The 22,322-nt window shown below is 41.7% G+C and overlaps 1 protein-coding gene across 2 annotated transcripts in view; it reads left to right on the forward strand.

Annotated features, from left to right (window-relative positions):
- The window catches only part of Clcn4 (Cl-/H+ antiporter 4), a 70,655-nt gene that overhangs the window by 13,505 nt on the left and 34,828 nt on the right, over positions 1-22,322 (forward strand). Inside the window, exons 3-5 of one of the 2 annotated variants that reach the window (XM_048446264.3) lie at positions 15,068-15,239; positions 16,971-17,070; positions 20,218-20,405. In XM_048446264.3, coding sequence (XP_048302221.1) covers positions 15,068-15,239; positions 16,971-17,070; positions 20,218-20,405 — 460 coding nt within the window. The remainder of the gene's footprint in view (positions 1-15,067; positions 15,240-16,970; positions 17,071-20,217; positions 20,406-22,322) is intronic. The other variant, XM_048446265.3, reaches the window with a different exon arrangement.

Raw genomic sequence — 22,322 nt, forward strand, 5'->3', positions numbered from 1 at the left:
CCAAGTTTAAAAACCTCACAATAAAAGCAAGTTGAGGAATGAAGGGTTTATTTCATCTTACATTTTGCAGTCTAACCATAGGGGAAGGCAAGGCAGAAAGCTGAACAGGATGAAAACCTGGAGGTAGGAACTGATGTAGAAGTCATGAAGGAATGCTGCTTACCAGGTTTCTTCCCATGGCTTGTTCAGCCTGCTTTCTTAAATCACTCAGAACCAGTTACCCAGGCATGACCCTGCCCAAAATAGGCTATATTCTTCCCCATCAATAACTAATCAAGAAAATGCCCCATAGACTTGCCTACAGGCCAATCGAATGGACCAAAGTTCCTCTTCCCATATGTCCCTGGTTTGTGTCAAGTTGACAAAAGAAACTAACCTGAACAGAGAGAGAGAAGAGTCAGGATTTCAAATGTCATCCCACACTACATAGAAGGTTTTAGCTTTGTCTAGGTTATATGAAACTCAGTCTCAGGAAAAACAAATGGAGAAAAAAAAGAATCATAACAGAGTGAATAAGATTTTATTTTCTACCCACATGTGTTCTCTCTGTCTCTTTATGTCTGTCTGTCTCTGTTTCTATGTCTCTGTCTGTATTTGTCTTTCTGTCTGTCTATCTGTCTTTGTCTCTCTGTCTCTTCACTGTTTTTAAACTTCCATTTTGAATCTTTCAATTCAGAGCAGTATGAGCACATAGCTAGAGCAATATTTGCTACTGCCTTAAAACATCTGTGACATATTTAATTTTTCATCCACCCACTCAGGCAGGTTAGGAACATTAAGTTCCTAATGGTGGTGCATGTCTGTAATATCTACATTCAAGAGACTGAAAAAGGAAGATTGTTGTGAGTTTTTGGCAGTCTGAGGTATAGAATAACAGAAAACAAAGTAAGCAAAAAGGAGCATGTTTTTATGTTGGTCAGTGTGAAACTAGAGATAACTTTGTATTTGATGGCTGTGTTTAAACATTTTGTTATGTTGAGTGCAGAGACTCAGGCTCTGAGGAAAGGCAACCTGGGGCATCATTATTCAGTGCGATACTCCTTTCACCAGAGAGCAAAGCGAAGAATGAGAAAGTGGCCTGGTTATCCAAAGCCCGGTGGACTGATGATACTCCTGTATCTGACTGCTGAGTCTAAGAGCAGTTCCCTGAAACCCCAGCCACCTTTGTCAGGACACATAATATTGCCTCCATCCATCACCTTCTAAACCAGTCTTGTGACTTTGATTGTTTGTGTCTTTGCTTTTCTCTGTAGAATTACCACTGAATTGTTCGCTCTCGTAAATCATAACTTACTTCAGCCTGTTTCTGAATAGTCTATAAATATAATCACATGTATATTCTGGTGCATCTGGATTGTTTGGTTCACCATTCTGTGCTTAGAAGTTATAACTTGTAAGCATATTTAAGGGTGTGCTTGAGTCAGGGTAGATTAAGAGAAGAAACTGAAGGCAACAGAGAAGTGGCAATGACTTTTAGGGACAATTACACCAGTGCCTGTTCCTTAGTGCTCAGTTGATATTATGGGCTCTTCAGGTTTGAACTTCTGGCAACCTACAGGCCCAGAATAGAAGCTCCAGTGCGGCTGAGTTAAGTTATAAGTTAAAGAAGATGGAGAAAGGCAGCCTCAAAGCTTTGCACAGGGGCATTGGTTGCTGGAGCAATTGGTGAAGTGGGAGATTCTGAGAGGCTCCCTCTGGTGGCCATATGTGATGACACTATGTGTGAGCCCAGAGACTACCAATTTCTGGGTTGAGTACCTATGTAACCCATGTAGATTACAAGAGAAAGATCTTTTAAATGCTACTTGTGGATTAGTCATTGGAATTGGCTAGAAAATTGTTAAGAAATTAATGCTTTTTTTCCTGTGGGGGAGGAACGCTTATTTTTAGATGCCACCTGACCTAGGCCTGTCTCTGAGCATGATCTTCTCAGGTCCTCACCTGTAGCTGTGCACTTCTAGAATTCCTATTGAGTCCTATACTTCACTAGAGGTGACCTCTAATACTGTCCTTGAATACTTTATTAGAGAAATGCAGCCATTATATTTTATTCATGAACCAAGGCAACAGGAAACTGAAAGAATTAATTAGTTAGGGGGAATCCTTCTGGTTGGATGATCTCACAGACACCTTAGAGTGTGTATTGGTAGGGTGTGTGTGTGTGTGTGTGTGTGTGTGTGTGTGTGCATGCGCGCACATTAGGAACTGCCTTTTATCATCTCAAAGTGTCAAGGTTGAAATATTAGTAATGTTCTTTATTGATATTTTTGGAACTTCATTCTGTCCCCCAAATGACCTGTGAGACATGACTGTGACTGCTTAACTTTGAAATAGTCCCAGTGAATCACAGTAGATACCTGTCCATAGAGGAATGGAGTAATACATTGGAACTTAGTTCTTCAGTCAGATAATAGAGTAGGAACTGTCAAAGCATATTGTCTCATGGGCCAAACCCAGCTTGCTACCTTTTGTGTGACTTCTGGGCTAAGAATGATTCTTATTTTTATACTGTTGAAGCTAAATGGTTTTTACATTTTAATATTGTTGATGCCCCAAAATATTTTGTAACACATGAAGATTATGCAAAATTTGAATTTCAGTGTCCACAACCAGTTTTATTGAACCACAGCCACATATTGACTGTATGTCTGGTCTTTCTGTGCTTTTGAATGACAACATAGAGGCATATAAGCCTAACATCGACCACATGGCTAACAAAGTTTTAAATAAGGGTTGGAGAGATGGCCCAGTGGTTAAGAGCACTGGCTGCTCTTCCAGAGGACCCGAGTTCAATTCCCAGCACCCACATGGCAGCTCACAACTATCTGAAGATCCAGTTGCAGGGGATCTGACACCTTCACACCAATGCACATAAAATAAAGTTTAAAGAGTTTTAAATATTTGCACTCTGACCCTAGAAAGAAAACATTGTCCCTTACCCCCGCAATTAACAAGGCAGAGAGGTGGAACACACAGTGATTCTGTTCAACAATGTAGATGGACCTTATAGCATAATTTAGAATACAAGACACTGGAAACAAAAGACTTAATTGATAAAAAGTTTGAAGATAAGTAGTGGCAGCATATGGTATAGGCTTATCATAAAAGTGGTTAAGAACTATGGGTGCAATGGTAGGCTTCTAGGACCTAGGTACATCCCAATTAGTTCTTGAGATAGGGTCTCCCACTGAACCTTGAGCTGACAAATTCAGCTCGACTGGCTGCACAGTGAATCTTAGGGATCCTCCTGTGTCTGCCTCCCCAGTGCTGGGCTTACAAGTATATTACTGCATTCCTTTCTTAACATGGGTTATGAGTGTCCTGACCAGCGGGACATGAATGGGAGCACAGCACAAACCTTGAAGGAAGAGGAATGAAGGGGGCAAGAGACACAAGAAGCGGATAGCAAGTCTGTATTCTGATCAAGCTGCCAACTTTATTTTTTTCTCAGGAGCATTATATAGCAAAAAGGCAGGGGGGAGGATAGGATGCTGGAATGTCAGGTCTGGAGACATCCCTAGCTGATAGGAAGAGATAAGGAAATGCTGAGGGTCTTTAAATGTTTTCAGGGGGAAATGTTAATCACTTCTGGAGCCCACAGGTCTGCAATCCTGTAGGCACTCTTAACTCACAGGGAGATAAGGATTATATCCTAGGCCCGGGAACTTGCTCTATAGAGGTGACAGAGGTGAATATCTTACTTAATTTGTGACGATGATGCCTATAACCAAGTACAGGTCTTGGCTCCGAGGAGATGGGGGTGGAATTCAGGTTCTCACAGGTGTATAGCAAGCACTTTACTGACTAACTTATCTTCACAGCTCTGATTTTGTGTAGCTAGTTGTTTACTTCAAAAAGAAAGAGGTTTGAAGACTTGGGGTGTAGGTTAGTGGTAGAACACATGCTCAGTGTGCATGAAACCCCAGATCCATCAACCAGAACTGGAAAGAAAAGGAAAAAAAGCCAAAGGTGGAGGGAATGAAGAGAGACTTCAGTCTGGCAACTCCTCAGAAGTTTAAATACAGAGTTCCCTTTTATCCTAGCAACTTCAATTTTTTTTCTTAGTTCTTCGAGACGTAGTTTCTCTGTGTAACAACTCTGGATGTCCTCTAACTAGCTCTTGTAGACCAGGCTTGCTTAAAACTCACAGAGATCCGCTTGCCTCTGCCTCCTGAGTGCTGGGATTAAAAGCGTGTACCACCACTGCCCAGCTAACTTCACTCTTTAGCATATATGCAAGAGACATGAAAACATGAATACAAAGACCTTATACCATATGTTTATAATAGCATTATTTATAACAGCCCCAAAGTAGAAATCACCCAAATATTTAGTTAGGAGATTATAGAGAAACCAAGTGTGATACTGTGCCACTATGGAATATCATTCAGCAATAAAAAGGAATGACATGCTAATACATTATCTTCTGTAAGATGGATCTTGAAGATATTGTGCTAAGTGAAAGGAGCTAGCCACAAAAGGCCACATCAGATGATTCTATTTAGGTGAAATATTATAAAATAGGCAAATTCAAAGACAGAAAATATATCAGCAGTTACTGGAGGACTGAAGAGGAAATGATTGCTAGTGGTTATGAAGTTACATTTAGGGGAACTTGGATAGTGTTGGTGATTGCACAAGTCTGGAAATGTACCCAAGTATAAATTGGAATTTTATAGTAGATGAATTAATTATGTATAAACTATGCTTAAAACAGATTATTGTTCCATGGCCCATTGTGCATTTCTATAGGTCAGAATGCAGAAGTCTTAAGGTGATAGCCACTTCATCAACACAGATAGCATAAGGGATTGGCTCTTCCACCAGGTTATCCAGTTTAGTCCCTTGGGTCCAGGTTGATTGAATAGTACAAAGCAGGATCTAGAATTCAGTTAAAAGGCACCACCAAAACTCTAGTTCTCAGACAAACAAGGCAAATTGAAAGGTCATAGCAAGATAGCTAGTTTCCTTGAGCTTTCCCTGTGTTTATATCTAGCTTGCTTCCCACTTTCCTGACCTCTGAGAGCAGTGAGACTCTTGCCATTGGCTACTGTTGTGCATTGCCATTTCTGAGTAGGGACTGCTAGCTTCTTGCAGGTTGCTGTGAGGATCCATTGCTTACCTGTATGAATCTTTTCTCTTATACTTTCTTTTTCTTTGTTCTCCCCCCTTCCTTCTTTTCTTACCCCTCCCCAGCTCTTTTGAGACAGGGTCTCTCTCTGTAGCTCTGCTTTTCCTGGAACTTACTATATAGACTAGAATGGCCTTGAATTTCAGCAGTTCTCCTCCCCTAGTCTCTCTGTACTAAGATTACAGGTATATGCTGTTATACCCAGTTGTAGGTATCTGTTTATAAATAGTTATCAGACTTTTTTGTGTCATACTGCTTGTTCCTCACTTCTAGATGGTATGGACAATAATGGTTACTTTTGAGAGTTTGAGGCAATCGGCCTGATTTTCACTATTTGAATTTTGCCAGCACCAAAGAATACATATTTTCAGTTTTTCCTCTCTGTACTACTTCCTAGTTAAATACAAGTGGCAGTGAAGATAGCTCTGAAAATTCTGGAACACCCCAAGGGCCTAAAAATTAGCTGTGGCACAGACAAATCATTTTGATTAATTAATCAATATTTGTTTGTCCCAGAGACAGTAAAAGGACTAGTCATTAACTTTCAGTCTCTGTGTCACATGGTTTGGCAGGTCAATGAAGGTCACATAGCCAGACTGAGGATTTGTGCAAATATCTCAGTGGTTTGTCCACTTTGAATAGGGAAAATTCTTATTTGAAGAAATTAGTGTCTAATAAATGCAAATACTTTAATGGTATTTTAGGGAAAAAGATTTAAAATTTCTGGCATAGATTCCTATTTTAGTGACGTACTTCACTGTTCTTTGATAAAAGCAACCATAGGAGGCCCCTGAGAAAGTACCATTGGAACTGGGCACAATGATGCATGCCTTAAAACCCAACCTTTAATTCCAGCACTCAGAGGGATGCGGAGGCAGGCGGCTGGCTGAATCACTGTGAATTCGAGGCCAGTCTGGTCTACAAAGTGAGTTCCAGAACAGCTGAGTCTATTAAAATCTGTCTCAAACACACACACACACACACACCGTTGAATCACCCTAGCCTCCTCAAGCTGAAATGGAACCTGGGATTGGGTGCTGCTGTTTGTCAGGCAGAGATTCCACATAAGTCATCATAACAGTACCCTGTGGCAAGTGCTGCTACAATCTCTGTTTCGTAGACGGGAGAGACCAGGTAAGGCTCAGCAACTGGCCTACAATCATACCCGTGGGGAGTGTCTGAGCTGAGTAGGAACTCATACAGTATCGCCCCAAGGTTTTAATAGTGCTGCCTTTCAGGACGAAATCTCAGAGTACAGCAGGAAACATGTATTAAAGAATTAACTTGGGCTAGGTACGGAATTCAGTTGGTAGAATACTTGTTTAGCAAGCACTAAACCCTGGGTTCCATCCCTAGCACCACATAAACTGGGAGTGATAGTGCACACCCACCATCCACAGCACTGGGAAGGTGGAAGCAGGGGATCAAAGTTCACATCTTTATTTCCAGCACTCTTGAGGCAGATCTCTGTTAGTTTGAGGCCACCCTGGTCTACAGAGCAAGTTGCAGGACAGCCAGGCTACACTGTGAACTACTGTCTCAATCCCATCCCCCCACCCAAAAAAATGTTCAAGGACATCTTCAGCTATGTAGCAAGTTGAAGATTGGCTTGAACCATGTCTCAAAAACAAAGTAGTACTTGATATTTGAAATTAGTGTGTTAGTAAGTGCTGTACCACTGAATTACAGTGCCAGCCAGCCATTTATTTTAAAATATACTTGTGAAAAACTATGACATGTTATAGTGACTTATGACCTAAGATGGTCACAAATAATCAATATTTTCTTCTAGATACTTTCTGCAGTTGTAAAAACTTTTCATAAGGTGAATGGTCAATTCTTTTTTCAAAAATGGTCACAACACTATTCCTGGATTCTGGGTGTTTTCTAGAGACTCAGCACTCCCCCATCAGGATTGTGATCTATTTTCCATCCACTTGACCTTGAGTGTGCTTTTGCAACAGCCTGACTTCTGAGACTAAGTGAGGTAAAATGACACAGATTCTTCCTGGTGTCTCTCAGGACACAGTCACCTTGGAGTCTAGGGCTTCCAAGTAAGAAGACCTGCCACCCAAAGCAATCATGTTGGAGAGGCCACATGGCGGTACCATGTGGGACCTCAGCTATTCTAGTCCTCATTTGTTGATTCTCCCAAGCCGGGCACATCTGATAGTGAACAAGCTTTCAAATGATTTCAGGCCCTGCTGGCTGTAGCCTCCTGAGCAATCTCTAGTGAGAACTGTCTTTTTATTTCTGGTCAAATCCCAGTGCTATTAATGACAAAAATGAGGCACTTGTTCCTATGTAAGCCATGTTTTGAGATCAACTGTAAATACCTATATATCTCATGTTACTTTTTATGGTTATAATAAAAGTGATACTACTAGTTTCTGTCTTCCTAGCACTGGGATCACAAGTTTGTGTTACTCCTCCTGCTTTTTTCATGGATTCTGTGGATCTAACTCAGGTCCCCATGTTTGTGTGGCAAGCACTTTCTTGAGGCAAGCCTTCTACCTAGTCCCTTATAGTACTATCATAAGGCGAAAGGACAGAGGTGGAATATTAAATATTGCTGTCTGTGGCTAAAGAAAAAGTTCTGTCCAATGCAAAGCTATGCTTCTTGAGCTACTTTCTTGGGCTCCTAGTCAGAGGTCAAGAATTCCTTTTACCTCCTTCACCCAATCCATTTGGAGTCGAGCTCAGCCTCCCTCTCCCCATACCCACTTTCCTGCCATTCATGGTAGAGCATAGCAGTACTTCAAGATACCAGTCCTAGTTTTCTTGCTTTCTCTAAGCATGTCAATGACATGTTTTCTTGCTCACAGTGGTCTTCTGCTGGCCTTAGATCCTCAAGATCAAAGACAGACCCAGAAGCTTCAGAGGTTGCCCATGAGCACTGGCCTTACCCATTTATTGAGTCCTTGTCCAATCTTCACTGTCTCATATCTGGAAATGAAAGTGTCCAAAAGCCCCGTGAGAAGCACCTGGGACTGTTTACCTGTGGGACTCTAATACCACTTCTAATAGCACTACTTTTTTGAGTTTGAGCTTGTGTGATGATTCCAGGGGTGAACCTGAAAATTCTGAACCTTTAAGTCCAGAAAGATTCTGCTTTGATCTGGAAAGATGAATCTAGACTAGAGTGTCCTGAAGACTGACTCCGTACTCAGAGAAAAAAAAATAACTTTTAAACCTCTTCTGGCCAACAGCATGAGTGCATACCACTGAGCCCAGTTTTAAAATCACAGAGTCAGGGGCTAGAGAGATGACACAGCGATTAAGAGCCCTGGTTGCTCTTCCAAAAGTCCTGAGTTCAGTTCACAGCAAACACGCGATGGTTCACAACCATCTAGAATGAGATCTTGTGCCCTATTCCGGAGTAAGGCATACATGCAGGCAGAATGCTGTATGCATAATAAATAAATCTTTAAAAACAAACAAACAAACAAACAGACAGACAAACAAAAAATATGAACCCCACAAAGTCATTGAATTCCAGATCTGAAAGTATTCTCACAACACATTTTATGAATGAGAAGATTAAAGCCCATAGAAGTCAGGAGGCCTTTTCCCATCATCCCGCAGCTCTGCAGGGTGGAGACAAAATCGGTCAGGGATTTGAAGATTTGATGCATTGTTTGGGTCTTTCTAAATAGTAGTACCCTTCAGAGTGAAACCAGAATTTTAGAATTTTAGAGTCAAAAAGAATAGTCCCTTAGAACTATTCATTAGTGTTTTATCAATAATGTTGTCTTGCCTTATTTTCACAAGTACCTAAGGGGCAGTCATGCTTCTGTACCTCAGGGATGTGAGGAAATTGGAACAGAATTGAAAGCCTAGGCAATCTTCTTGGGAGAGCACATGCTGGGGATCAAACTTCATATTCCCAGGCTCCTAATTTAGTTTTTTTCGGGGATGTGGCACCAATCAGCCAGAAAATTGCCAAGGAACTTTGTTGTAACCCAGATGCTGATGCATTAAATGAAATAAAGAATCGACTAGAGATTTTTTTTTGGGGGGGGGAGGGTTAATTGTTGTCTATGCTTTGTATGGCTAGGCCTTCTTTTGGCAATGGGCACAATCAAGGGCTTCTGCAGCATGATCCTGGTGGCTTCTGACATTTTGTTCTGAAAGAACTATACCCTCAAAATTATACTGATTATGTCCCCAAGGCTGTTGGTCTTAACTACCCTGAACCAAACAATAACTACTGACAAACTCACTTATTTGCTTTTGCATTTTTTGTTCATGTATCTTCTACTCACACTTCTGTTTTCTCCTCTCCCTTCTCTCTGTCTCATTTATGAAGACATTAACATGTCTTTGCTATTTTAGGTGGTTGCAAGAAGTTCCAATGAACTTTGCTGCCCCTGTGGTCCAGAAATAATGTATACAATTGAATTGATTCAGTGAAGGTTATTGATCACCAGCTGCATTTCAGGCCCAAACACAGAGAGGCAAAAATGACTACGTTTTTCATACAGCAGAAGATCACAGTAAAGGAGGAGTGGTGTGGTGCACATAGCAGTTCTGATAAGGGAGGCTTTGAAATGCCTAAGTAGGATGCAGCAGCTCTCTCTCTGGAGAAACTAGTGCAGTCTCTATAGGCGAGGAGATGCAGCAAAGAGCTCTGCAGAGTAGATCAGAACTTTCCAGGCAGAGACTGAGAAGCCTTTCAAAAGAGAGCAGCAGAACATTCAAAGGGATAGCATTGGGGGCAGATATGCTGAGAGCCGCCATTTAGTTCAGGATGGCATGTTCTTTTATACTTAGTGTGTGTATGTGTGTGTGTGTGTGGTGGGGGGCTTGATTATTCTTGTTGATCTTTATCCAAGTGATTTCCTGCCTTCTTTCATCTCTAGAATCCATTACTTCTTTACCAACACCCAACTATATACAGGCTAGGTTTCCTTTAAATAATACAGATTCCCATTCTGAGGGTGAGCAGACCCATTCAGAGTAGCTTTTAACATCAAAGTCCTAAATGGCATCACTGATGCTATCACTGCTAACACATGCATGTCTTTGTTGGGCTCTGGTAAATTGAGTTTATGGGATAGTCTGTTTTCATCTGCTCTTGAAGACTTTGATCCCGGTCCCTTGGAGGCTTCATGCTGAGACTAAGCCTTACAGATACGGTTTGCCTTAAGGGATTAGATAAAAGACCTGGGTGTCCTGCATGTTTTCCAAAGTCCCTTTGTAGGTAAATAATGGTTGTATAGGAGAGATTCTATCTTCTCATGCAGGGTATCACCCGCATGAGCTAGGGAAAGTTCTGTTCCTTCCTATCTCTTCTGGGCATTGTCATCCATTGCTGCTTCAATTCCCTTTGCCACTGGAGTTGCTTTTCCTTTCTGCAGAGTTGACTTCACTAGAGTTCATTTTCCAGAGCCCAAATGGGCATGACTGTATGCTGATAAAACTTGATTTACAAAATTAAATGGTCAGACTTTTCCTGTATGGTGCATTTGCAGAGACTTGATGTAGGTGATTCAGGTCAATAAGGAATCTCAGATTCAGACTGAAGGACGCTGTCTTTCTTTGATACAATGGCCTAAAGGTCATAAGCAGAACTATCATCTGCCAAGCAAAATGTACCTGTTGGAAAGAAAGAATAAAAATAAGAGGTGCAAATGATGATATGGGGTTCCTACACCATACTGAGCTGATAGAGTTGATCAGTTCATTAATCAGGTGACTTATCCATACCACATACTTCACAGCGGTGAAGGGGATTGAAGCAGCAATGGATGACAATGCCCAGAAGAGATAGGAAGGAACAGAACTTTCCCTAGCTCATGCGGGTGATACCCTGCATGAGAAGATAGAATCTCTCCTATACAACCATTATTTATCTACAAAGGGACTTTGGAAAACATGCAGAATCCCTAGGAATTTTATCTAATCCCTTAAGGCAAAAGAGCATCTGTAAGGCTTAGTCTCAGCATGAAGCTCCCATATCTGGCTGGACTCCAGTTACCCCTCCATTTGTGTTATCTCACTGGACAGAGTTCCCTTCATTTTCCTTGCCCATGTTGTCTCTGTTTGTACCCTTCACAGTCTTCCCTTGGTCCCTTCTCCTTGTCCCAGGAGAGACATCAGCAACTCCTTTGGGGGGGGTCCCTGAAAGGCAATCAAAACTCAGTTGATTATATCATGTTTACTTTTCCCTACTAATTCTGGGTCTAGTGGTCGTACCTGACATTCTCCATCAATGTCTACAGATGAATGCTCTGTGGGGAAGGCTCAGTGGGAAAAGCTTTTACTCTACAATCATGGGACTTGAATTCAGATCCCCGTGACTCTGTAAAACTGGTTGTGGTAACATATTTATGTATAATTCCAGAGCTGCTATGATGAGATGAGAACGAGACAGGAGAAGCCCAGGAAGCTGGGGAGCCAGGTAGCTTGGTGTCCACAGTGATGAATAATAGATCTTGTCTCAAAGAGGGTAGGAGGCAAAGTGTAGCACCTAGTCTTGCCCCTGGCACTTGTCTGTACACACGCACATACCTTCACCTCTCCCCTAAATGAAAAGCTTGCTGATGGGTTTATTCTCTGGATTGCCTTTTTCATTGTAGCATTATAGCCTGGAGTAGGTGCTGCAGTAGAGATTTGGTTAGATTTCAGGTAGTCCCCTCCCCACTCTTTGACATAGGTCTCAGTTTGTAGCCCCATCTTTAGTTCAGGGCAGTCTTCCTGCCACACCTTCCAAGTACTGGCATTCTATGCATGAACCACTCTGTCCAGCACCAACTTTCCTTTAGTAGCAGAAGCAAATCTCTGCAATTCTTCCATCAACTGAGGTGACTTTTTTGTTTTGTTTTGTTTTTTGACAAGACCTCTGCATTGTGTGTCTACAACCTGTCATCTTATTTTTCCTCATCAGAGAGTTTCCTTATCATAAGGGGTTGTGACAATATTGTTTTGTGAAAATGAGAATGCTACCCGCTTTCTAATTTTATTCCTTCCCTTATATTTTTGGTTATGGTATTGGTTGCTACCGACTTATGCAATGTGTTTCTTCCCTGGATACTCATCAGTAGGTGTTGTTTTCAACTTGGCACAGCTCAGACCTCAAACTTTGAAACTTAAAACAGCTGAGTGGCACAGATGGTCAATAAATCAATCATTGTGGCCATTTTATTGCTTGTAAGGTGATTACCATATTTTGTTCATAGTGACTTTTCTAGTTGATTAAAGTGCAGTTTCTTTAGGACATGGTTGAGTCTTCTAGATACGTTAATATATAAAGCAATGAGAGAGGTCTGAACAGAAATATTTTTATAACCACTTTCAATGTTTTAACCATTGATTCTAAGTCTTTTGTGGCCTTCATACTATAATTCAAATTTCCATGCTTTTTGCCAAAGTAATTTTTATTTGGGGCATTTTCCAGGCTCTTGTCTTTGTAGAAGTCATTTTTTTTTTCTGTTAACCTGAGTGACCATTGATTCTTCTACAATTTTTTTTCTGTGCCTCAAATTGATTCCTATGTGATCTGGGAATGAGACTCTGAGGGTGGCAGAATATGGGAGGTTTGTGATTGATGGGTTTCCAGGTCAGGGGAGCCTGAACAGTTGGAATGAATTGTTATCTAAGACATTCAAATTTTTTACTGTCCTGGCAGCAAGATCCATTTTGACTGTGTTTTAAGAAACACTTAAGTGTCTGTTCCCAGTGCTCTTTGCCCAGGACACTGTGCTGCCAGTTTTGCATGACTCTTGGCTGACAGTAGTCTGTCCTACTGCTTTTGTTGACATCCATGGTCCTCCTCTCTCAGAGAGCTGCTGCCACCTACAGATTGCTTTGATTGCCACTTGTGAATAGAAGTTACTCTGCAGCTACTGTTGCACATCTGGATGATGACAACCACAGAGGCTGTTTAATTCTTTTGTCTATTCTGTCTCCCAGGAGAACCAATGACTTTGGTTATTATTATTATTTGACAATCTGACTGTTTCCTTTTTATAGAACACAGAAAGAAGCTCATACTTATTTGTGAGCTGTATTTACAAATTTTCCTATTCACTAAAACTTGCTATTTTCTGTGTTCTTCAGCATAACATCCCTGTAACAAAATAGCTTATCTAGTCAACCTTAAAATGAAGAAGGGTTTATTGGGTTCATCGTTTTTGAGAATCCAGTCTGTGATCAATTAGCCACCTTGCTTTGGGAGTGTGGTGACAGTGTACACTGTGGTACGATTTTGTGGTGGAATAGACACTTCATGGCCTGGACATGAGAGGAGAGTGAGGGGAAGGAGCTGGGGCCCAGTACTCCCCTTTGGGGCACACACAGTTTATCATCTAAGGACCAACCCCCTCCCCCTTAGCTTTAGCTCATGTTTTCACTGCTTTTTGATAGTGCCACCTTGAGGATAAAATATGTAATACTCAGACTTGTAGGGGACTTTCAAGAACCAAACTATATGTAGTACCAAGTCAGTAGTGGCACTTTAAAGGTTAGTCACTGACTTGAAAATTGTGTAGAATGGTGAAAAGTTCAAATCATCAGAAACACACCTGCAGCTGTGGTCAGAGAAGACAACCTTTGCGTTTCCATGGTCATACTGTGAACAAGGGACCTTTTCCTGTTTTATTTACTTCCTCACTAAAAACAAAACCCCAAACCTGTGTTCCTTTTGTTGGTAATTTTGCTATTTAAAGTGTCCTTGAAATACCGCCCAGTAGTGCTGTCCATGTTCCTATGTCCTAGAGCATTGTTTGTGATGTCCTTTTTGGAGAAAATATATCTGATAGAGAAACTTTGATCGGGTCTCAGCAGTGGTGCGGTTGGTTGAGTTCAAGGATACTGAGTGAGGAGTGTCTAACAAATAAGATGTCTTTAAATAGAAACACAAGCAAAAAGATGATTTATTGATAGGTTGAAAAAATTTGTGAGCAGAGGCTTGCAGGATTCATTTGGGGGCATTGTTTGGTATTTCCTAATTCAGTGTTCAATATCACTTTGTAGAAAATAACTGGTGTGTACTAAGGATGAACTGTGTACATATTACATTACAACAAAGATACTGATGTGGAAATAATTTTTATGTTATGTAAAAATGAAAGCAGGAAATGGTGGCACATGCTTGTAATCCTAGTACCCAAGAGGCAGAGGTAAGAGGATCATGAGTTCCAGGTCATTCTCTGTAACAAAGTCAGTCTGGGCTACATGAAACCCTTTCTAGAAACAGTTAGAAAAAGAATCAGTGGTAATGTATGTTGACTGAGTTTTCTGTCCTGCACGGTTCCTGCAATCGTTAAGTACCAAAGAAATCACACAGAGGTCTACATTAACTATAAACTGATTGGCCCATTTGCTCAGGCTTCTTATTAACTCTTACAACTTATATTAGCCCATTATTCTTGTCTATGTTAGCCATGTGGCTCAGTACCTTATTCATCAGGGCAGTCATATCTTGCTGCTTTTGTGGTTGGGTCAGAACTGCTGAGGAATGGGCTTCCTCCTTCCCAGAATTATCCTGTTCTCATTGACCCATCTCTACTTCCTGTCTGTCTGTCCCTCCTATACTTCCTGCTTGGCTACTAGACAATCAGTGTTTTATTAAAATATAATTGACAGAATATAGACATTTGCCCCACACCAAATGTATCTGCCTAACATGTGAAAGGCCCTTCCAGCTCACAGCACCACACATACCCCACCACACACACACACACACACATAACACTACACAAACACATAGCACACACACCCCACCACACACATACACACACACCAACACACAACATACATACATAACCAGGGAAAAAGAAAAGTAGATTGTTTTGGATTATGGTGCTATATTCATGTTGTGGTCATGCTTACTTTGTTCCTTTGTGGAGCTTGGGATCAAACCCAAGCTCTCATGCATACTATGCAGACACTCTTGTCCTGAGCTACACACGAGCCCTGTTTGCATTTTAACAGGTGGACTTCTCTTCCAGGAGTAACTAGCATGGTCAGCTCAGGAGCCATGAGTGCCTCTGGAAACCTAATGGACTTCCTTGATGAGCCTTTCCCTGATGTGGGGACCTATGAGGACTTTCACACCATAGACTGGCTGAGGGAAAAGTCCCGGGACACTGACAGACACAGAAAGGTAGGTGGTACTATGCTAAAGGAGTCTTTACTGATAGTTCTACAATGCTTCCATCTGCAGGTTATAATCTGAGCCTGAGGCTGTGCATCATGTATTGGTTCCATAGCAGGAAAGATCTAGTAGAGGAAGCATAGACAAAGACTGAGAGTTACAATATCAGGTACTTTGGGTAGAAATATGACCAGTGTAAACAACAAATGGACCTTGAAGTCAGAAACATTTGGACCACCTCTTGCCCTTGACACCTTCATGGTGGTTGAGTTTGAGGCTATCATTTCTGGGCCTCATTTACTCATCCTTGAGAAAAAAGTGATGACATTGAAGATTGGGTGAGATTATATGTGTGTATGTCTCTGTGTGTGTGTGTGTGTGTGTGTCTCTGTGTCTGTGTGTGTGTGCACGCGCACGTGTTACCATGCTGCCAGATATCTAGTGTATACTAGAATATGGCAAATGCTATGGACTCATTTATGAGGAATGATGAGAGAGGTTTATTTTTTTCCAGGGAGGGAAGATTTTAATTTGGTCTCTCAATGTGACTAAGAATTTGGTAGTCAGAGAGAGGGAAAAGATCCTAAATATCAGGAGTGGTTTTTTTTTTTGTTTTGTTTTGTTTTTTTTTTTTTTTTAAGTCACAGACATGAAAGAATGTGACACCTTCAGATCATTCAGGGGAGTCCTGGGTTGGAGGATTCCCAGAAGGAGATGAATAGAGATGAGCCTAGAAGAGTGTGCGATGGGACTGTGTTAGGAATGTTTAAGTAATCCATGGGGAGGAGTTGGTGAAGGCTGCAGAAGACAGTAGGGAGGTACTGCAGAGAGACAAACAGGAAGCTTAGGAGTGTGGTCACAAGGAAGGAGGAGTTCTTACTGGAGGCTGAAAAAAAAAAGATGTCTATGGGATCATGATCAAGCCCTGTCGGGCCTTAGAGGAGGGAGCAGAGTTGAAATGGAGTCATAGAACCATAGGTTCTTGTCAGACAAGGCAGGGCTTTTGCTAATGAGTGGAGGAAAGGGGAGCAGCAGGGGTTTGGAAACAGCATGCTGTGCAGCTCAGTGTGAGGTTAGGGCTCACCTTGGAGAGTGAGAGAGCCCCAGCCTGCAGATGGTTGCTGAAGCTTGAGACATGGCCAAGGTGGCTTGGGCACTTAAAAAGAGATGTGGTGGTGGAAACCGGATCCTGAAAAGGTTAGGGTACAGGTTTTGCGTACAGAGGGAGGTTGGAATCAGAGCCAAAGACTTGGAAGAAGCAGACAGGAATGAAATAGGAAACCAAAAATAGATGGGGGAATGATGATGTTCGAGGAGCGTGAAGCAGACAGGAGTGAAATAGGAAACCAAGAATAGGTGGGGGAATGATGATGTTAGAGGAATGTAGGGCTCCCCCAGAATGGGGAGGGAAAGAGGTATGCTATAAAAATACCATAATGGTCTATGAAGATTTAGAGTATCCCCCCAAGAGTACTTAATTAAAAATACATATTGAATCTGATTATCTAAAATCCATTTTGAAGGGAGACACTGATCCTGTGCTACATCCATATAGCCTTGTGAACTAAAAAGCCCATTTAATCAGTCCTGCATTGCTGCAAGAACAGTGTGACTGGGAATTTGATGGCTTAATTATATCCATCTCCTCAGTCACATTGTTTCCCAAGGAATCCACTTCAGAGAAAGAAGCAGGAAATGAACTTGTATTCTGATCAACTGCTTTGTGTATTTTATTTCTAGATAACCAGCAAAAGTAAGGAGTCAATCTGGGAGTTCATCAAGAGCCTGTTGGATGCGTGGTCAGGATGGGTGGTAATGCTACTCATCGGGCTGCTGGCAGGTATGTGCAAGATATGTATGTGTGCTGTACTCCTAGTACCCCCCAAACTCCAGATGTTTAGGAGATACTGAAGCTATGGAGTATTCACCTTCTATCTCAATGTAAGAGATTTATTGATTGAAATATTTAAGACCAAAATACCTGAATAATTTTTTTTTCTAGAATCTACCAAGACTAAGGCAGGAGCCTGACCCTAACTGTGGCATCACAGACCAAACCAGAGATAGCTCACAAAGCAAGTGTGAACTTCTGGAAAGTTGCAATTAACAGTGCTATTTGGCCTCCTGAACACACTGCATAGATTTATGACTACCCTGGGTTTTTACCAAAAGCACACATTTTATATTCTGTTATACCTAGCTATGTATAGGGTTATAAAATATGGAAGCATTATAATTTTGAAGCATCAAACATCACACGTGGTGGGCTTTTCCTACTACTGGAAAGCCCCGAAATGCATGATTGAGCATGCTATGACATTCAACATAATGCTAACCACTGCAGGATCCAAGGTGAATCCAGGACAGTTGCATCTAGACTATACACTGTTCCAACCCCCTAGAGACTTCTCGTCTTTTGTGTCATAATCTCAGTGCCGTTTTGTGGATAGTAGATATTTGGCTCTTTGTGGTAGTCATTTGCTGAAGTTAGCTTCTTTTTTTTTTTTTTAGAAGGCTATGACGATTGGTATTAAACAGTATTTCTGGAGAAAACACTATGATGGTGTAAAGACCTCTTTCCCCTTTATGATTCTAATGTGTAACTGGAGGCAGCAAACATTTAGAAAGCTAGTTCTATGGACACAATAAAAAGTGAAGGAAGGTACAGAATGAAGGGGTTTTGAAGATAGGCACCGCCAGTGTTCTTTGGATTTGGATGCATATTGGAGCAAGGTCTAGAAAGTAGCACCGTTTTCTCTTGGCTCTAATGGTGGGGAGGACTTGGGTGTCCAGCTGCCTGGACGGATGTTCCCTTGGTTTTATTTGGGATCCCCTCGCAGAGGAATCACACTTATCCTCTGCATAACTAATTTACCAGAATTTACCATAAGGCGGCACTGTTGCACCACAGACCAAAGCAGAGATGGTTCACAAAACAACTTGCATCAGCAAAGGGGACTGGATGAAGAATAATGTGACTGTGAATGGTTGAAAATGATGGATTTTGGGGTGATCATCAGATCTTGCTCACATGTCACTTTCCATTTGAAACTTTTTCTGATAATTTCTCTAAAAAATTACATCTTTCTCTCATTGAGCCTCTCTCTCACCAGTTTCAGTTTCTCTCTCTCTCTCTCTCTCTCTCTCTCTCTCTCTCTCTTTCTCTCTCTCTGTGTGTGTGTGTAACAGCTTTACTGAATTATACTATACATATTCCATGATGAACCCATTTAAAGTGTACAATTAAGTGGTTTTTAGTACATTTACAGAGTTGTGCAATTATCATCATGACCAATTTTAGAACAGTTTTATCATTCCCCCCTGAATATTATCTGCACCTTTTAGCTATGGAAGGATCTAAACCATTACAACTCTACTTCCTTTCACTGGAGATTTGTCTCTTCTGGACATTCCATGTAAATGGAATTGAACATTATGTGTGTCTTTTGAAGTGGACCTAGGTCCAGATGCCTGGCCTGACCTTAACTGTGACACAAGAGCTAGATGACAAGATCTTTTCTTTCCAGTACATAAACTAGTTGAAATAAGACACACACACATGCATAAATGCATATACATGCATACACACATACACACACACACACACACACACATACACACACACACTGTTCTGTGGGCCTGGATATACCTTTAGGGCTCAGTAGCAAGAGGGATACAAATAAGACAGTCAGGGAAGAATGAATACTATGAAAGGAGAAAAAGTGTTTAGGGTCAAGCTTTGAAGAAATATCTTTTCCCCCCTTAGAGAGCAGGGTGGAGGAGCAGGAAATATCAAGGGAGACAGAAAATCCGAAAGCAAGGGGCAAACCAGGAGAGCTAAACTTTGCAGAAACCATGAGCTTCTGGAAGAATAGAGTGCTTGGCGATTTCAAATGATGCCAAGAGGTCTAAAACTAGGGTTGGCAACCTTCTTTGTATCAAAGGCTAGCAAATAAGTGTTTTTGGCTTTTTGAGCTATGTAGTTTCTGGCTCTATATTTCAACTCTGCTACTGTAGCAGGAAGCCACAGTCAGCATCCAGTGATAAAGTGTGGTTGTGCTGGGTTAAAGCTTTAGTACCAAAAAGGCAGTGGGCTACATATGGCCTCTTGGTTGTGTGCTGTATGATCTGCTCCGAATAATGAAGACTGCGTACAGGCTATTGCTTTCCTAGTAGAAGGAGAGAATGAACTGGACTGAGGGAAAGAAGAGAGAAGGGAAGCTCCAGGACAGTGTCTGGAGGGGAATGTGAACTATTGGTGACTTAAATGTTAATGAAAAAGAGCCATTGGAGAGGGAAGGGTTGCTTACTTGCTTATGTGTTTAGTGCATGTGATGTGAATTATGCATATGTTGTGTGTGTGTGTGTGTGTGTGTGTGTGTACCCACCAGTACATACATATTTTGAGGACAGACAAAGATGTCTTCCTGTGTTTATTTCTACCATATTCCCTCTAGGCAGGATCTCTTACTGCACCTGAAGCTTGTTCTTTTGGCTAGGCTGGCTGTCCAGGGAGCTTCCGTTTTCTCCATTTTGCCTCCCCCAACACTGAGGATATGGGTACACATGGTCATGCCCAGGTTTTATGTAGGTGTTGGGATTTGAACTCAGGTCCTTATCATATGATTGCATAAAAAGCAGTCTTATCTTCTCAGTCATCTTCCTAAATTGAGGATAATTTTTCAAGCTGTATATTGACACTAAAAAACTCAGAGAGTGATGACTAAATCCTAAACTTTCATCTGCCCTCACAACTTAAGAGAATGGAACCACATAGCCCTGCTACCTGATTTGAGGCCCTAGGGCCTTTGTGGCTCTTTGGGATGCCCACCGACTGGCTCATGCCAGAAATGCTCAGGTGACTTCCAGGTGAATGAAAGCAGCTGTCAGTTTTAGTGGCAGTAGCCTGGGTGTACGCTCAGCTTTGGGAATGCCCTATCTTCTTTCCATGTGGCAATTCTTCTCCATGATTTTTTTCTTTTCCTAGGTACCTTGGCTGGGGTCATCGATCTCGCTGTTGACTGGATGACAGACCTGAAGGAGGGTGTCTGTCTATCTGCCTTCTGGTACAGTCATGAGCAGTGCTGCTGGACCTCCAATGAGACCACTTTCGAGGACAGGGACAAGTGTCCCCTGTGGCAGAAGTGGTCAGAGCTTCTCTTGAGCCAGTCAGAGGTGGGTATCTGTGTAGGATCTTGTCCAGGGACCACCGTAATCCCAAGTTCCTGAACACCCATGATGTCACCTTTAGATCATATTCTCTGGCTTAAATAGTGCTGTTACTTGCTTTCATTGAGCTTTGCAGCTGCTCAGAATGTACTTGGAAAGCCCTTGCTCACCTTGGAGCCCCTTGCTCATGGGCATTTGTGTATTTTAGGGTGGCCCTTTCTTCCCTTCCTCTGTCCCTCACGTTGTCTGCCTTTTCTCTCTTCCCCTCTCCCCTATCTCTTTACTGATTTTTCAGACGTAGTCTCACACGATAGCCTACCCTGGCCTGGAACTCCTAGTAATTCTCCTACATCAGCTTCTCAAGTTCTGAGATTTCAGGCATGAACTATCACAGCTGGTATATTTGCCTTTTTCTTACCAAAGGTAGTTTCTTCTTTGTGCCGAAGGAATGGAGTTGATTTTTATGTTTTAAGCCGGAAAAAAGGGTTTTTATCAGTTTATAAAGTAGCAGTTTCAGGGAGCCAGTTTATACTTCATCAGATCTGTAGCATGAATAATAAAAACCAGAGACAGATAATTGGGGTTCAAGCTGAGGATCAGAAAAGCAAAGTGGCCAGCCACCAGCTCTTACATCTACCTCAGATCAAAACGGGCAATCCTGCCTCCACAAGTCATCAGACTGAGACTGAGCATGACCCCTGTCTCCTCCCCTTTTATATTCCTCTCTAGTGCTGCGATTAAAGCTGTTCACCATCACTGACTGGCCTCTATGGCTAACTAGTATGGCTGCTGGTATTAAAGGTGTGTACCACCACTGCCTGGCCCGTATGGCTAACTAGTGTGGCTGCTGGTATTAAAGGTGTGTACCACCACTGCCTGGCCCGTATGGCTAACTAGTGTGGCTGCTGGTATTAAAGATGTGTACTACCACTACCTGGCCTGTATGTCTGACTAGTATGGCTGCTTTGCATTCTGATCTTCAGGCACGCTTTATTTATTAAAACACAAATAATATACCACTCTAAGATCCTTCTGCAGAAAGTACAATTCAGTAGCTTTGGTCACAGTCACAGAATTATGTAATGATCACCACGATCAATTTTGAAATATTTTTATCCATAACCTCCCCCGAAAATCTGCCTGTTCTGCTCCAGAGTCATTGATTAATAGTCCCAAACAACTGCCAATGACCTTTCTGTCTCCACAAATTTCCCCCTTCTAGACAGTTCAGTTAAATGAATCCATGACCTTGTGGACTTTGTGGATATTGTGTTACTTAGCATATTGTTTTTCAAGTTCCTTCATGTTGTAGCCTAAGTTAGCATTTGCTTCCTTTTCATTGCTGTATGATACTCCATTGTATGGCTAGGCTGCATATTATTTGATGAACATGTGTTCTTGTTTTTGATTAGCATGACAATGTCACCATGAACATCTGTGTTCTAAGTGGAGCATATATTTCATCTTCTTTGGGTATAGGTGTAACCTCTGGGAGAGTGGTGACCCCTAGATTTAACATTTTGAATAACTGGTAGAATGGTTTCCAAAGTGGATGCACTTATTTGCGTTCCCATGAGCAATATATGAGGGTTCTGATTTGCTTACCTACTTTACAACACTTGCTAGCATCTGCTTTCATTGTAGCTAACCTAGTGCGTGTGAAATAGCATTTCATTGTGGTTTCTGGCATCATCTTCCATTGAACTTCTCTGACCAAATCAGAAGATGCTTCTGTGAAAAGCAGGTCTAGGGCACATGAATATATGGGTGACCCACAGATCTAGTACTTACCTTCATGGCATTTAGAAATTCAGATTGTCATGCATATTTTGCCGAGACAGAGGTCAACCTAGTCTCCATAGTAAGACTCTGACTCAAAAGAAGGATGAGAAGGAGGGTCATTGACTGATCAAGGCCAGGTGA

This window comes from Myodes glareolus, chromosome X (assembly GCF_982192425.1).
Source record: "Myodes glareolus chromosome X, mMyoGla1.1, whole genome shotgun sequence".
NCBI lineage: Eukaryota > Metazoa > Chordata > Mammalia > Rodentia > Cricetidae > Myodes > Myodes glareolus.